We start from the raw sequence: 15670 nt of genomic DNA on the forward strand, positions 1-15670 counted from the left end.
AAACTCTTTAACATGACTATAGATTTCTAAGTAAGGATTACTAGATTATTCTAGGTTCAGCCACAAGCATAATGGAATGAATGAGGCTCCAGACCAATGCTATCCAATGGAAAAATGTGAGCCACATATGTAATTTTGAGTTGTCTAATAGACATGTTACAAAAATACAGAGAAACAGGTGAAATAAATTTTAATGTCTTCTTTAACCTAATGTATCCAAAATATTATAATTTCACTGTGTGAGTTAAATAAATATTAATGAGATAGTTTACTTTTTTTTGGTACTAAGTCATTAAAATTTGGTGTGTACATTACCTTTTATAGTCCATCTTCATTCAACCTTGCCTAAGTTCAAGTCCTCAGTAGCCTCTTGTGGTCAGGGCTGTGTACCGGACAGTGCAGCTCTTCATGAAAACCACGCACTTCCATCCTTTCTGAAGGTGCACATGTTTTTTTGGGGGGGTCTTTCTTCATTGTTACAAGATGGGCAGTCAATGTCCAAGCCCACCACATTTTGGTAGAAATACATGTTACATGAGTTATAGTACATATAGACAAGAGCTGGGAATTGAATGTTTGGCTCACTCTAAAAATAGTTTGCTTCAAAAGTAATAGAATATTTATTTTTTTGGACTGGTGTTCTTATATTTCCAGTTCAGTAAATTGTGGAAAATTGTATTGTCAAAGCAGAGAGAGGTTTATTTATTATTTTGTTTACTTTGATAGGGAAAAGATTTGCGGCTTAGGCTTCTCTTAAAAAAATTATTTATCGGGTTCAGTAAACATTAATTGTTCCCAGTGAGCACAATCATTTTGCCTGCTAGGATGATTCTGATTATGAAGAGTTTGGTAGCTGAACAGAAGAATACATGTCCTACAAATATTCCTTAAGACTCCTTATCAAGGTCACTATTGAATGCATTATAGTAGAAACAAACGTCGTAGCTTTACACAGTTGAAAACAACCATAACTATATTGCACTGAAGCTACATAAATAATTGTTAAGCAGATGGAAATTTCTGTGTTACTTCTAAAAATTTAAAGATATTAAGTAAGGTAATAAGGTTAGCTTTTATGTGAAATTATTTTATCAATTATTTTGATTTTTTAAAATACTAGACTTCATCCATTTTGAAATGTTAGTTTTTCATTTATTAATCATATTACATAATGTGTCAGTACACTCAATTGTCTCTTGTAAGTCTTTTAGTGGGGCCATGGAAATTTTGAGTTCAATTCATGCTTTGTGGCTAAATTTGTAAATGAATATCAATCAATATTCCTGGACCTTAATTTTCTTATCTGCAAATGGGGAAGAATAATAAGAGCTAAAAAGAATAAATGTGTATACCCAGCTGACACTGAGCTAAACACTTTCCACACCTTAATTTATCTAATTCTCATCATCCCTAGCACCCATGATGTGGCCACTATCCTATCTTCATTTTTACACATGAGGAGGCCGAATTCACCCAAGATCACAAAGCAAGTGATGGACCCATCATTCTTCAAGTGCAGGCTGGAGCTTGTCTGGGGAATTTCCTCGATACTTAAAGTTATTTGGGGGAAAAACTGAGCAGAATTACTTAGAATTATTTGAAAATACCATTTTAAAAACTTATTTCTTCCTGTTTAGAAGTCTTTACATAGGCTTACTAAGATATTAGGCAATTCTGTGTTATTCCATAAAACCAAGTTTGTTGTTTACTTTAAGAAAGAAAGCTGGTACTGTGGAATAGTTCCTTATGGAATGATGATGTTGGTCCTGGAAAACAGATGGGTAGAACCTGATTCAAATGCAGGTTTGACTGAATCACTCCTGAAGTTCCTTGTAGCTAGGGTGTTCTATGACTCTTGGTGAATGCCTGGGGTTGGAGAGCAGCATTCCTGTTCCTTTGTTGGGGTCCACATAGCTCAAGAAGGCAATGCAGGGCATTAGTAAGAAGAAGAAAAGGTGAGTGTTAGCTGTTGAGATAAGGTAGCTAAATAAATTTTTGAACATAAAAGTAGACCTGAGAGCAGAACTCTCAGTCCAGTTGTAGGTCTGTGCAGAATGGACTGAATCATGGCCAACATTTTCCATTTTCATCTTGTTCTTCATGAGCATTGATCACCACTAGAATCAGCAAAAATTAAACCACAGCCATAGATCTTTAATGAAGTGGAGAAAGTTCCAATTTTGGGGAAGAAAGGGGAAAGAGAGAAAGGGAGATGGTGAAGTAAGGGAGGGTAGAGTAAAGGAGGGTGGAGAGAGAGAGAGAGAGAGAGAAGAGAGAGAGAATAGCAGGAAAAAAAAAAGTGGCTATCTAGGCTAGAACGAAGCCTTGTTAGAGTTGCCTACTATGCCACTGAGATAATGATGGCTGAAATAACTCAAATCACTCCCCTGCCTGCCCTTGGGGTTGAGCTGGCTTTCAGTGTTGGAAAGAGAACCCAAAGAAATGTTTGTTTTAGCAGACATGTTAAGCTTCTTGTGAGAAGACAAAGCCACCGAATGAAGTGATTACCACCAAGAGTGATCTGGACAGCAAAGCCTCAAAGCAAGTGGCTTCTCGATAGTTAATGTACTAAGTGCAGAATTCCTAAGCACTCTGTTCAGAAGTGGTGGAGACATGTTTGTCAGTGAGCAGTTGATTGGTCTTCCCTGAGAGCATTTTGAATTAGCTGAATGTATTGAGGGCAAGATTTAAAAGGTTGTATCTCTTGGCTTTATTTCTTTTTTTCTAGAGGTTTTGAAAAGCAACATTTACTTTCTAATTTTTTCCAGTGAATTTAAAATACTTCATAACATAGTGTGCTACTTATATCAAATGTTTATTGTGTGACCAGGTAACTAGAATTATGTCATGCTGAAAGTAAAAAGACTGTATGGTCATCTTCTCATTCAGGGAAAATGTAAACCAGGAAAATAAAAAGTTATGTTTGGTTCCTCGGCCTCACTATCTCAGAGTTGTCTTATTGCTACTCACCATTCAACCATGGCACAGTTTATTGGCAGAGGTAAGAGAGCCTGCATTCTGGGTCTGTGCTGCCAGTACATCTATTAGAAGAAATCATGTAGATCCCAATTTGACTCATGTGGAGGGGGAAGTGAAAGTTGGCTACCTGAACAAGAACTATGAATAATGTGTGAAAGATAATTTTTTCTTCATTCCTTTCCTTTCATGTCTAACACCTTCCGTCCCCAGAACTGCCTCTCCTCTGACTGGGTAATGGGGGTGCCTGTCACAGTGATTTTAAGTCTGTTTGTGGGTCTATGGCTGGATAACTGAAGCAGTGTTTCCACAAAAGCATAAAGGTTTTGGCACATTGCTCATAGTCCGTTGCATACAGCAGATGTTCACAAATATTTCTCAGCATGAGTTTGTGAATAAATGATTCTTTAAAAACTCATTATTTGAGAATTTGATTTTCTTTTCATAGTGGCTCCCAAAACAGTGAAAGGGGAAGTTTTGAAACAGATCCAAAACACAAAAATCCCAGATAATCATTTGGATGGGTAACAAATTTCAAGATCCAAAAGGATGGAGATAGATTGGAAACATGAGGCAAATTCAATAAAATGAAATTTAATACCCAACCATGTACCTTTGAGAAGGGAGAGAAATTGTTAACAGCAGCATGGCAGCATGTGTAAATACAGCCAGATTTCCCTTTGGTTGTGTTGTATCAGTGCTAGAGAGGCTAATGCAATTCTAAATTGCCTCAACAGAAGCAAACAGAGCAAAAAACAAACCAAAACTCAAGAAAGTGAAGCAATTATTTTATTCTGAGGTCACACCAGGAGTATGTGGGCAACCCAGCTAGTTGATGAAGAGACACAGGATAGTGCTAAGGTGGCCAGTTTTAGAAACCTTGGCACAAGAGTAATCGGACTAGCCTTGGCTGGGCAGGTGTGGGAGGGCTGAAAGGTACTTGTGTCTAGTATGGTGGCTCCAGGAGAAAGAATCAGAAATTGTACATAGAAGTTTAGAAAGGGCAGAGCTGAGTTCAATGTAAGGAAGAATTTTCCAGCTGAGTTGCCTGTTTAGGGGCATGGAGGAGCAGGTTCCTCAAGTTAGTTATGTTCAAGAAGAGGCTGCACAACTCCTTACTGAAGATTTCCTATCAGGTTGGTCTAGATGAGTCACTGTTTCCCTCTAACTCTGTGGCTGTGGTTCACATGCCATGTTATGAAATAAAGTGAAGTCATATGATAGAAGGTAAATGGAGTTTAAGGTCTGTAAAAGTAGATGGCCATCAATATTTTCCATTTCCACAGGGTCCGTAGGTCAAAGCAGGCAGGCAGCTGTCCAAGGTGCTGGAGGGAGGTTGGGCTGTGTCTCTGGTTGTGCTCCCTTGATTGTCTTCATGCTTGCTGTTTGTTTTAACGCCTCTGGATTTTCTGCTTTCCTGTTCCTTGTACAAACCTACACTTCTCCCTTCCCCACATGCACACTGGGCCTTAAACTAAAACAAAGAGAAAAATGCACTGGAAATGTGTTAGGGGGCTGGGGCTAAACTACAACCTAGGGCTTCCTTCCTCTGCCCTATCCCAGCAGTAAAAGAGGCCATGAGTCCATTTCACTTTCAAAGGTTCAGCTTGATATATAAGGTTGGACTGTTTGAATGGATTGTTAGTTATAGTAGAAATAAATTTTTTTGAGACACTTGTACTGATTTGCTTCTTGATTTCTTAATTTTAACCTTTCTACAGTACATACATATCTTGAAAGGAGACAGGAATCTTAGGCAAAACAACAGTGATGTTTATGTTAAGGTGGAAGGAACACTCGATGTTTTAGCTAAACACGTCTGTGGCCTTTGGTATACCCAGGAGCTGTGTGTTGGTAATAAACCTGTCAACGTCTCCACTTTCTATTTGTGTTGCCTTTTATACATCATTTGACTTCTCAGTCCCTTAGTTTTTTAGATGGAAAAAACTAAGGGTTGTGAAAATGAAATGTTAATATATGTCAATGTAAATACATGTTAATATACAACTATGCATTATGAAAATGAAATAAGCTAATATAGGTCAAGAACTTCTTAGAACAATACCACGCACAAACATAGTGTTTTAGTATGTTGTGTTGAGGAGGTCCTCAAGACCACCCTTTTCTGTATTTGCTAATTTTGATAATGTCTTCCTAACTTACTAGAAAGACCCACAGGACACAGAAAAGTTGTTAGACTGACAGTTGTGGTTTACTACAGAAAAGGATATAGGTTGCAATCAGGAATGGAAAGCCATGCATAGGGAGGAGTCCAGGAAGGACCAGCTGTAAGTTTCCAGTTGTCCTTCCAGTAAAATCACATGAACAGAACTTAATTCTCTTAGCAATGATGTGTGACAACATCTGCAAAGTGTTGTCAACCAAGGAGATTCATCTGTGCCCTGGCGTCCAGGTTTTTATTGGGGGGGGTGTCAGTCTCACGGGCATGCAGTACCTTTGTGACTGACCTTAACTGCTCAGTCCTCAGCCTTCCCCCATTCCCTCTTGTTACCAGACCCCACCACTTACTTACCCAAAGTTAGTCTTTGGGTCAGGGGTTTCCTCAGTATCGTCCCTTCATGGTTCATCGGAAAGATGTTACCGGAAAGTGGTCCCAATTCAGACCCCAAGAGAGGGTTCTTGGATCTCATGCAAGAAAGAATTCAGGGCAAATCCATAGAGTAAAGTGAAAGCAAGTTTATTCAGAAAGTAAAGGAATAAAAGAATGTCTACACCATAGAAAGAGCAGCCCTGAAGGCTGTTGGTTGCCCATTCTTATGGTTATTTCTTGATTATATGCTAAGCAAGGGGTGAATTATTCATGCCTCCACTTTTTAGACCATATAGGTTAACTTCCTGATGTTGCTATGGCATCTGTAAACTGTCATGGTGCTGCTGGGAGTGTAGCAGTGAAGATGGCTGGAAATCACTCTCATTGCCATCTTGGTGTTGGTGGGTTTTGTCTGGCTTTTTTACTACAACCTGTTTTATCAGCAAGGCCTTTATGATCTGTATCTTTTGCTAACCTCCTATCTCATTCTGTGACTAAGAATGCCTTAACCTTCTGGGAATGCATCTCAGCAGGTTTTAGCCTTATTTTACCCAGCCCTTATTTAAGTTGGAGTTGCTCTGGTTCAAACACCTCTGACACTCTTACTGCCTTAAAAGGGTCAAACTGATACAGTGTGACCTAAAGCCCAGACATACAAAAGCAAGCATGCACTATAAATCACACTGTTAGCATAAACTACTTGGCATGAACTAAGGCCTCAGATACACAAAGATCTTCTTATCAGGTAGACTATTCTAAGGGCTCAGAGGAGCCAAAGGTCAGTCTTGAAAACTTGTAATGTGTAGGGTTTGGGCACCCCAGGTCTACCGAGTTAACAATTTACTGCACATATATGTAAGTTTTACTTATTTGAACAATTTAACCATTTTCATAATAATTTGTTTTTAGTTGTGAACATTTATTAAATATCTACTGCATAGCTCCTTTTATAACCTTTTCTCCGTAAGCTGGAAAATAATTTGGTTTAATTCATATTATAAACTTAGAAAAAATCATTATTACTCCAGTATGAAAGGACACATCAAAAACTAATGATCATTACTAGTATTGCAATAGTGGTTGGTCATAAGAGTGCTTCATAAGTTTTAACTATAATTCCATGCCAAATGCTCCATGCATATAATTAGTTGTAGTCTTTATCAACAACTGTGGGAAGTAGGTAATACTTCTAGTATACAGGTGAGAGAATCAAGGTCCAGAGAGTTTCAAGAACTCCCCCAAGCTTCCCAGCCAGTAAGGGACAGAGTCTAACTTTACCATCTGATTCATGGTCTTAACATCATGCATGGTAGTTTCCAACGACTCTGAGAAACAAAAGGTTTAAAAGGTACACTAAAACATTAAAAATTCAACAAACTTTATATATCTCAAGGTACACAGAATATTTAGATGCTGGGGCAGAGTGTGGCTAGAATACATATGTCCCTTTTACCAAGAGAAGAGACCACTGCGAAGAATGTTCCAGTACTCCAAAATGCTTTTTTGCCATAAACATATGGTTTAGCAAGCAAAAGTAAGAAAAACAGAGATATGAAAGGGAATACATTATGTAGTTATTTTGAGTGTCTTTATTTCTTATTTTTATTTTGGAGACAGGGTCTACCTCTGTCACCCAGGCTGGAGTGCAGTGGCACAATATGGCTCACTGCAGCCTCAAACTCCTGGGCTCAAGCGATCCTCCCACCTCAGCCTCCTGAGTAGCTGGGACTACTGGCATGTGCCACTGCACCCAGTTAATTTTGGAGTGTCTATTAAAAAGAGAAATATAAAATCCGGATGTCTTCAAAGGTTCCAAAATTGTCACCATGAATTGTTTGTAATTCTGTCTTTTTCCCTCCCCTGTTGTTAGATCTCAGTCTGTGGTAGAAGCTGGGACCCTGAAACATGAGGAGAAGGGAGAGAATGAGAACACTCAGCCACTCCTGGCTCTGGACTGAACCCTGAGTCACCCCAATGCTCCCGCACACTGGCCTTCAGTGGTATCAACCACCCAGGAAGCACATGCGCAACTGACCCACACAGACACGTGTATTCTGCTTGACACAAGGTCCTCCACTCCTGAACCCCTGCAGTGACTGTCACCAGCCATCGGTCTGAGCAGCCAAAGTTGGACAAAGACTTGAGAGATGCTTTTTTTTCCCTCCCCAGTGAGGGGACTGGAGGATGATGCAAGGCATTTATGTAAAAAAGATTCTCCCTCCTTTCATATTTATGGTAGTAAATTGAAAAAATAAAGACTAAATTTGATGCACACACTGCATTAGGACAAGAATTTTTCTGAGGTATCACACAGGGACCCTCTCCAGTTTTTGAAAATTAAGTGCATTTCCAAGTAAATGTATCAGAGTTAAACTGTGCAGACACCACTCTCAAGTTTCATGTAGTACAAAGCCCTGAGACAACAGTATCTCCAGTAATTTCCATTCTTACTGAATTATTTCCTTTGACCTCATCACCAGCATCGAATTGTTCAGCCTAAGAGCATGTTCTCATAGGTCTGGGTATTTGCAAAGTTTGCTTATTTTGATGTCCTGCAAAAAATTATTTTGATGTCACATCTCTTGTCAGGCCACTAGCTGACTGTCATGAGCTGACTTTAAAGGAAGACACATGCACATGAAATGCGATTATTTCATCTGAGCAATGTGAGTTCCCACAGGCAGCTCAAAAGCCCATTAGTGCAGCATGTGTCTGCAGAGGAGATGTCTCATGAAAATCACATGTCAGTGATTAATGAATCCATTCCAGTTGCCTCAACTGGGTCACTACAGCAAAGAAAAGTGCTATCAAACCATTTACCCTTGCCCCCCTAACCCTCCTGCAACCATTAAAGATGTGGAGAAAGAACATGGTTGTTGCTAAGAGGGTAAATATTCAATCATGGAGCATGACCAATATGGATGGCTAAATATGCAAGTTCTGAAGTAAGAGAAGACTAGAAATGCAGGATGAAATGTCAAAGGTCATTTTATTTACCTATTCTCCTTAGAAATGGAGTCCCCAGCTACTCATTCAAAAGAAATCAGACATAAAATAAACAGACATCATACGATATGATATCCTTACTTGTGCCATGTTTTCCAAGACCAGTGCATATTTTTAGATATCTTATTGCCCAGCCATCTGCATGACATGGGTATTTATTGGTATTACCAGTTGGTGCTCGAAGTCAAACAAAAATATTTTAGTTAATAATGGGCAGTAAAATATGATTTTACTTTTTAAATATTTGGGAGAGTTAATTTGTTAGCTAAATAATTCAAGGGAAAGAGATTATTCAACTGGTCATAATCACCCCTGATGATATTATTACTAATCTTAATTATTTATTACATCTCTTTCTCAATGGATCTAATGTTTTAATTTTTTTCCCTATTGGTAGAGAACAATAACAGAAGTAATTTTTATATTATACCCTTGGAGAAATAAAGTTGAAACAGAATTAAAAATATTTCTCAAACAACTGTATCACAATATAAATTAAACTAATTCATTTTTGTGCAGACATTTGAAATCACAAAAATAATAACATTGAAATAATTCTACCAATGCAGTGATGGAAACACTTATCTTATGTACCAAGACATAGGTGAGAGAAATAAAGAGTTGAAGTGAATTAGAAAATCCATTTTATTGCTTGGGTTTAAAATAGTTGTGGGATACAGGTATTTACAATGCTATTGGAGTCAATTATTGACAACACTTTGCAACAGTAATACCATTTCTAGCTTTTCAATTGGCAATACTTAGAACCCTACTGTAGTGACCTGATTTTAAATACCATATTATATTTACTAAGTTAAGAGCTAGTTTTTACTCTCTTCCATAATTTCATTACATGAATGTAAGATGATGGCTCAACAATGATGACTTATAGTTTGAATTTATGTGTATGCAATATACATATGAGAACCAAATTCAACAAGTGACACGAATGTTAGTACATGAGCATTGAATTGTATTGCCCTTGTCAGTTATTTCCTCTGTTCAATAAATACTGAAGGACACAAATACCTTTTTACTTTTCAAGAGTTTGCCTTCTCTTCTCGATTTTAGTAATTAATTTGGATATTTTTCCTCCCATGCCTCTTCATCTGATTTAGTGGGATGTTTTCAATACCAGCAAAACAAAAGAACAGGAAAAGTATTTTGCAAACTCATCTACTGGAAGCTAATCTCCTTAAGGTCAAGCAAAAAGGGTCAATTTCAATTTCAAAGAGCTGTTTTTTAAATGAGATAAAGAAAGTCTCCTTTTGTTTTTAGATGGAAAAGAAAGCACAAGTTTTTTGTACCTGTGAATGAACTTTGGTGATCTATGTGCCATTCATGCAGCATTTTTGTTAATATTGGCTTAGAATTCAGTGCATGAATATCATTACATTCTTATATCTAACATTTCTAGTTAGCTTTGATTCAAAACATACAAAATCTGATGCATGAATACTTTACTAGATTAATGACTTGATCATCTTTGGAATGAGTAGGCAAGACGATATTTACCTGTTATTTCTATGTTGTGGGTAATGTTAAAACTAAATATAGATGATAATAATTGCTATGTCACAGTGATGTTTAAAATAGCAGAGATTTCTCAAGCCAGAGAGATGGGACAGTCTTCCAAACTCTTTCATCAAAAAGGAAAGCAATCTGGACCTCCTACACCCAAGAAAAAGATCCCGGCATTCTTGGTAATCCTTTACTCTGCCATCCTTAATATTTCTACAGAATTGTAGCAGAAATCATCTCCAAGACTGAAGAGCTGGCTTCCTGACATTCACATGGATCTACCATAGGCAAAGACACTGTGTTCCCAGCCCTTGCCTCATGGATGGCAAAGCAGCCAGGAGCCAGACAGCCTTGCAGCCACCTATCCACCTAACCCTGAAAGAACATATTTTTATTTCCATGAACTATACTTTTTCCCCAGAAGCTCTAAATAATTGGCATTAAAAAATTTGCATCTGGGATTTTTATAACAATATAAAATAATTCCATGCTCTTTTTTCAGTGTGAAAAGTTCCTCTTTGAAAGAAATAGGATTTTGTCAATATCTCCACCACTAGCATAGTGAGAAGAGGATCTCAATCAAGATAAAAAAAACCAAATGACTCGAGAGTTGGGAGGGGTACAGTTCATAGACACTGACATAATGACCTCTTTCTTTTTTTGTGTTAGGAAAATAAAACTGCTTTTTTCATGAGTGTCTTTTACTAAGAAGAATTAAAAGAGGGAGGTCTGAGTTCCCCAGTAATGCTACCATTAAATAGCTAGAAGTAAAGCATTTATACAGCTTGCCATTAAAATCAACAAAATGTAGTGGTACATGATGACAAAAGAGTCTAGCTACACTAGAAAAATATAACTGCATAGAAAAATTACAAACTAAAGCAATCCATTCACAGTTTCTACATATGTTCTCATTATACATTGAATTAGACCTATTCTATGTGGAAAAAATATCTTTGGCTGGTAAGGTAGAAGCTATCAAATGTTCACCTTAAATACTGGCAAAAGACCAGTGCTGTCATGAGATGACACACAGCAGGGTATTTCCTAAATGAATTGCAGCAAGGCAAATATTCCCTTTAGTGTCTTCTAACCCTAGGAGGAGGCTTAGAATTACTCAGGCTGCAAGTCAAGGGAATTGAGTCTTGGTGTTCGAAATTCTATCCTCACACCCAAGGAGATGGAACCGGAAAGGCAGCCTCTCTCCAGAGTTTCCCAAACTTGCATGAATTCATGCTAAATTGCTGGAAGGCTGCGTCTCTGTTGTGGTGTCAGTTCCGGATGCCACACATCCACGATGAATATCAGCCGGAAAGATGCGGCATCCTGCCATACCTCGTGCTCAAAGGAGTCATCAAAGATGAGCACCTTGCCTTCCTCCCAGGTCCTGCAACAGAAAGACAAGGATTCCTGAATATAGTTTTGTGTGGTTCAGATGTCTGAGCATCAATTCCTGTCCATGTGTGAGAACTACCTTTGGTAACAACCTTTGGGACATAACCAAATAACTAGAACATCAAGCCCAAGTTTATTCTTCCCTTGATGATGAGGAAAGAATTTCAGAAATCTTGCTATGAACATCAGTTTTCATTGCTCAGCGCTGGAGATGTACAAACAACAGAGGATTTGTGATGAAGACATATTGGTCTCATTACATGCCTTGTAATTATTCTGTATATTATTACATGTCTTGCAATTATTCTGGTTTAGACATATGGGCAGTGACTGGGTCTCAGGCATCTCTATGCCTCTCAAGACACTTCCAATCAATTGTCTTTTCAGCTCACTCCACTTGTTCAAGTTTCATTTTATGGAAGAAAGGAATCTGCTTAAACACAGTATCCATAAAGCAGAAAACTAAATTAGGAGTTTCCTAGCTAGTATTCCAGCTGAAGAAAATGGGCAGATTGGGAATAAATTTTGTTTATATTTTTAGTATCATCTTCTATGCAAGTGGGTTATCCATGGAATATTTTAAATCAATGCTGCAAAACACCCTATAGAGCTTCCAACATTACCTCATAAGATATCTGTATAGGGACTACGATCTAAATATGGTGTTAGTCTATTAAGAGAGAAACATACAGGAGGCAGTACCACAATGCTTTGCAAATCCAAAGAGAGTTTATGAGGGACACTGATGGTTCCTTATTTTAAAAATAGATATTAACTGCCAATATATTAAATACCAAGTTATGTTTTTAAAATAAAATTTTTGCTAGAAAATTTTCCTTAGATACTAAAATGCCACTTAAGCCTTCAAAATTTTACATCCTGGATTAGCAAATAATTATAGCATGGGAAATGCTAGCTTGATTTCAAGTTACTGTATTATCATAAAGAGGTTTTCTGTGCGAAAACTAGTGGTGAATTTTTATGTTCCATATCAGGTGATTAACTAATATAAACTGAGCAATACTACATATATTGCAGGGCTTCACAACCTTGGTACTACTGACATCTAGGCTGGATCATTCTCTGTTGTAGGGGCTGTTCCACGCACTGTAAGATATTTAGCAGCATCCCTGACCTCCATCCACTGTATGGCAGTAGCATTCCCTATACTATTAGGTTGGTGCAAAAGTAATTGCAGTTTTTGCCATAGTTGTGACAACCAGAAACGTCTCTAGTCATTGCCAAATGTCCAGGGTGGGAGCAGGAGCAAAAATCATTCTAGTGGAAAATAACTGACATACTGAATAAGCCTGATAATAAAATTTCCAAGTTATGTAAACTAACAGATAAAGTACTGAGTATTTGCAAGTTGAAAGTTCACTGAAGTTGGGAACTGAACCTCTACTTCTACTACCCACCTTCCCACCTCCACCCAGTGTGCTACTCATACACTTCGTGATATGGTTTGGATGTGTCCACACCCAAATCTCATCTTGAATTGTACTCCCACAATTCCCACAGGTTGTGGGAAGGACCCGATGAGAGATAATTTGAATCATGGGGGCAGCTTCCCCCATACTGTCCTCATCATAGTGAATAAGTATCATGAGATCTGATGGTTTCATCAGGGGTTTCCGCTTTTGCATCTTCCTTATTTTCTCTTGCCGCCACCATGTAAGAAGTGCCTTTCAGCTGGATGCGATGGCTCGCGCCTGTAATCTCAGCTCTTTGGAAGGCTGAGGAGGGTGGATCACAAGGTCAGGAGTTCGAGGCCAGCCTGGCCAACGTGGTGAAACCCCCATCTCCACTAAAAATACAAAAATTAGCCAGGCGTGGTGGCGCATGCCTGTAATCCCAGCTACTCAGGAGGCTGAGGCAGGAAATTGCTTGAACCTGGGAGGCAGAGGTTGCAGTGAGCTGAGATCATGCCACTGTGCTCCAGACTGAGTGACAGAGCAAGACTCCATCTCAAAAAAAAAAAGAAGTCCCTTTTGCCTCCCACCATGATTCTGAGTCCTCCCCAGCCATGTGGAACCGTAAGTGCAATTAAACTTCTTTTTCTTCTCAGTCTCAGGTATGTCTTTATCAGCTGCATGGAAACGGACTAATACACCTTGCCTCATCTCTTGCATTCAACACACACATGTTGATTGGCTCTTTTACAACTCCTCTGAAGGTTTTTAGAGTTCCATTGGAGTTCCATCAAGGGTAGCAAAAGACAGAAATCTATGGACTTAGGAGAAAATGACAGAATATGCATTCATTACCACGCAAAATCCAACTTGAGAAGAAAGGCAAAACCAAGGCGGGGAAATACGCTGACAAGAGAAATCAGTGAAACAGTCCACAGCTTCCACAGTTAGGCAGGCATTTTCTAGGTCTCAGTGTTGTCACCGGGATTAAGCAATGTCAGTGGGTACCACAAACGAGCCTATAATTTATGTAGAAGATGAGGGAGGAAGCGTACTCAAAATGAAAGGCAGTGCACCTATGTTCACAGCAGCACTATTCACAACAGCTAGAAGGTGAGAGCCACCCACGTGTCTATCAATGAATGAACAGACAAACAAAATGTGGTATACACATACAATGGAATATTAATTCAGCCTTAAAAAGGAAGGAAATTTTGACACATGCTACAACATGTATGAACTCTGAGGACATTATGTCAAGTAAAATAAGCCAGACACAAAAAGATAATTACTAGTTGATTCTACACATCTGAGGTCCTAGACTAGTAGTTAAATTCATAGAGGAGAAAGGAGAAGAGTGGTTGCCAGTGGCCGGTGGGAGGAGGGGAATGGGAGTTATTTAATGGGTATAGTTTCAGTTTTGCAAGTTAGAAAGAGTTCTGAGGATAGATCGTGTTGATGGTTATACAATATGGATATGCTTAATGTCACTAAACTGCACACCTAAAAATGGATAATATGGTAAATTTTGTTATGTGTATTTTACTATAATTAAATAGAGAAAAAAGGGAAAGGCAAAGGAGAGCACGTGATAGAGGAGAAAGAGAGAAGCAATACAGCAAGATGGAAATTTATGTTCTTTGAGGGGAATCCTCTTGACCTTGGCATTTATTACTTATGGGACCTAAGGTGAGCTACTTAGCATAATTGATTCTTTGCATCTTCATTGGCATAATTGATGTGAGGATTAGCATATGATTGGCAATAGTAGATATTCAATTAATGACAGAAAAATGAAAATATAAAGAAAAATAGGGAAAAGATAAAAGACAGAGGTGAAATGTTGGGAAGTGGTATGGTACCAAAAATGACCTTGGCATCACTCTTTATGAAATCTGCCTTCCTCTGAGACAACTAAAAACTTCCAAGGGAGATGAGATATAAAAACATCTTCAGAGCATCTGTGAAATGTAACTTGTACAGCAATGACAAGTGATTTTCAAAGTTTTTTGGGTGGCAGAGAACCTGGAAACTACTTAAAACACTAGAAGTAATTAAAATAACTGAATAGAAAATTCTAGCCCACACAAAATGACATTTTTCACTAGATTATGATAGGTATAACAAAGCCAAAGATCTAGAATTGTTTTCTGGGAAAAAGGCCTTAAGCATTCCATTCATTAAATTAAATTCCCTGAGAACTGGGAAAAGTTATTAGCACCGCAACACGCTGGTCACTCATGGAAGATCAGTGCATATAAAAGTAGAACTTAAGAACCACAGGCTTGCAGCTGTCCAGATACATTAAGTACAATACAGATTAGTGTAAACCATTAATTAACCAATTTTATAAATGAGAAATTTGGGGAGGTATCCCAAAGGGTTGTTAATTGGCCTGTTTCAGGGTCATAAAACTCTATGGGGAAAGTGAGTGCTGTCAGACTTATTTGCCCTTCCACTTTCTTTCATACATTTCCCCAGACAATAGCAAAGATAGTCAATAACATAATGTAGATTTTTTAATCTAGATTTCTTCTGAATTCTTTAAAAAATGGTGTCTTTCAATCAGTTATTAGAGACAGAACGACTAAAACTATAGTCACGATTCACCTAAAAGGGGAAAATGAAGAACAATAAAACCTCCTACAAGCCATGTCCAGACTTAAGTGACTCCAGGTTAAATTCGAGATGTATCACATGCTTGGGAAAGGATGAATGTTTTATTTCCACAACAAAGGGAGAGGAGCATAAAGATGTCAAATCGCTTCTGACTGAAAACCAAAGACTCTCATTAGAATGTAAAGAACTA

At 38.2% G+C, this 15670-nt stretch overlaps 2 protein-coding genes across 17 annotated transcripts in view; one reads left to right on the top strand and one right to left on the bottom strand.

The window, feature by feature from the left end:
- The window catches only part of CLVS1 (clavesin 1), a 213776-nt gene extending 203891 nt beyond the window's left edge, over positions 1-9885 (top strand). The window contains exon 6 of the mRNA XM_054497411.2: positions 7398-9885. Coding sequence (XP_054353386.1) covers positions 7398-7485 — 88 coding nt within the window. The 3' untranslated portion in view covers positions 7486-9885. The remainder of the gene's footprint in view (positions 1-7397) is intronic.
- Positions 9161-15670, bottom strand: part of ASPH (aspartate beta-hydroxylase) — a 228308-nt gene continuing 221798 nt past the window's right edge. For all 16 annotated transcript variants that reach the window (XM_054497391.2, XM_054497392.2, XM_054497388.2 and 13 more), the window contains one exon: positions 9161-11441. In XM_054497391.2, coding sequence (XP_054353366.1) covers positions 11291-11441 — 151 coding nt within the window. In that variant the 3' untranslated portion in view covers positions 9161-11290. The remainder of the gene's footprint in view (positions 11442-15670) is intronic.

This window comes from Pongo pygmaeus, chromosome 7, assembly GCF_028885625.2.
Source record: "Pongo pygmaeus isolate AG05252 chromosome 7, NHGRI_mPonPyg2-v2.0_pri, whole genome shotgun sequence".
NCBI classification, from domain to species: Eukaryota; Metazoa; Chordata; class Mammalia; order Primates; family Hominidae; genus Pongo; species Pongo pygmaeus.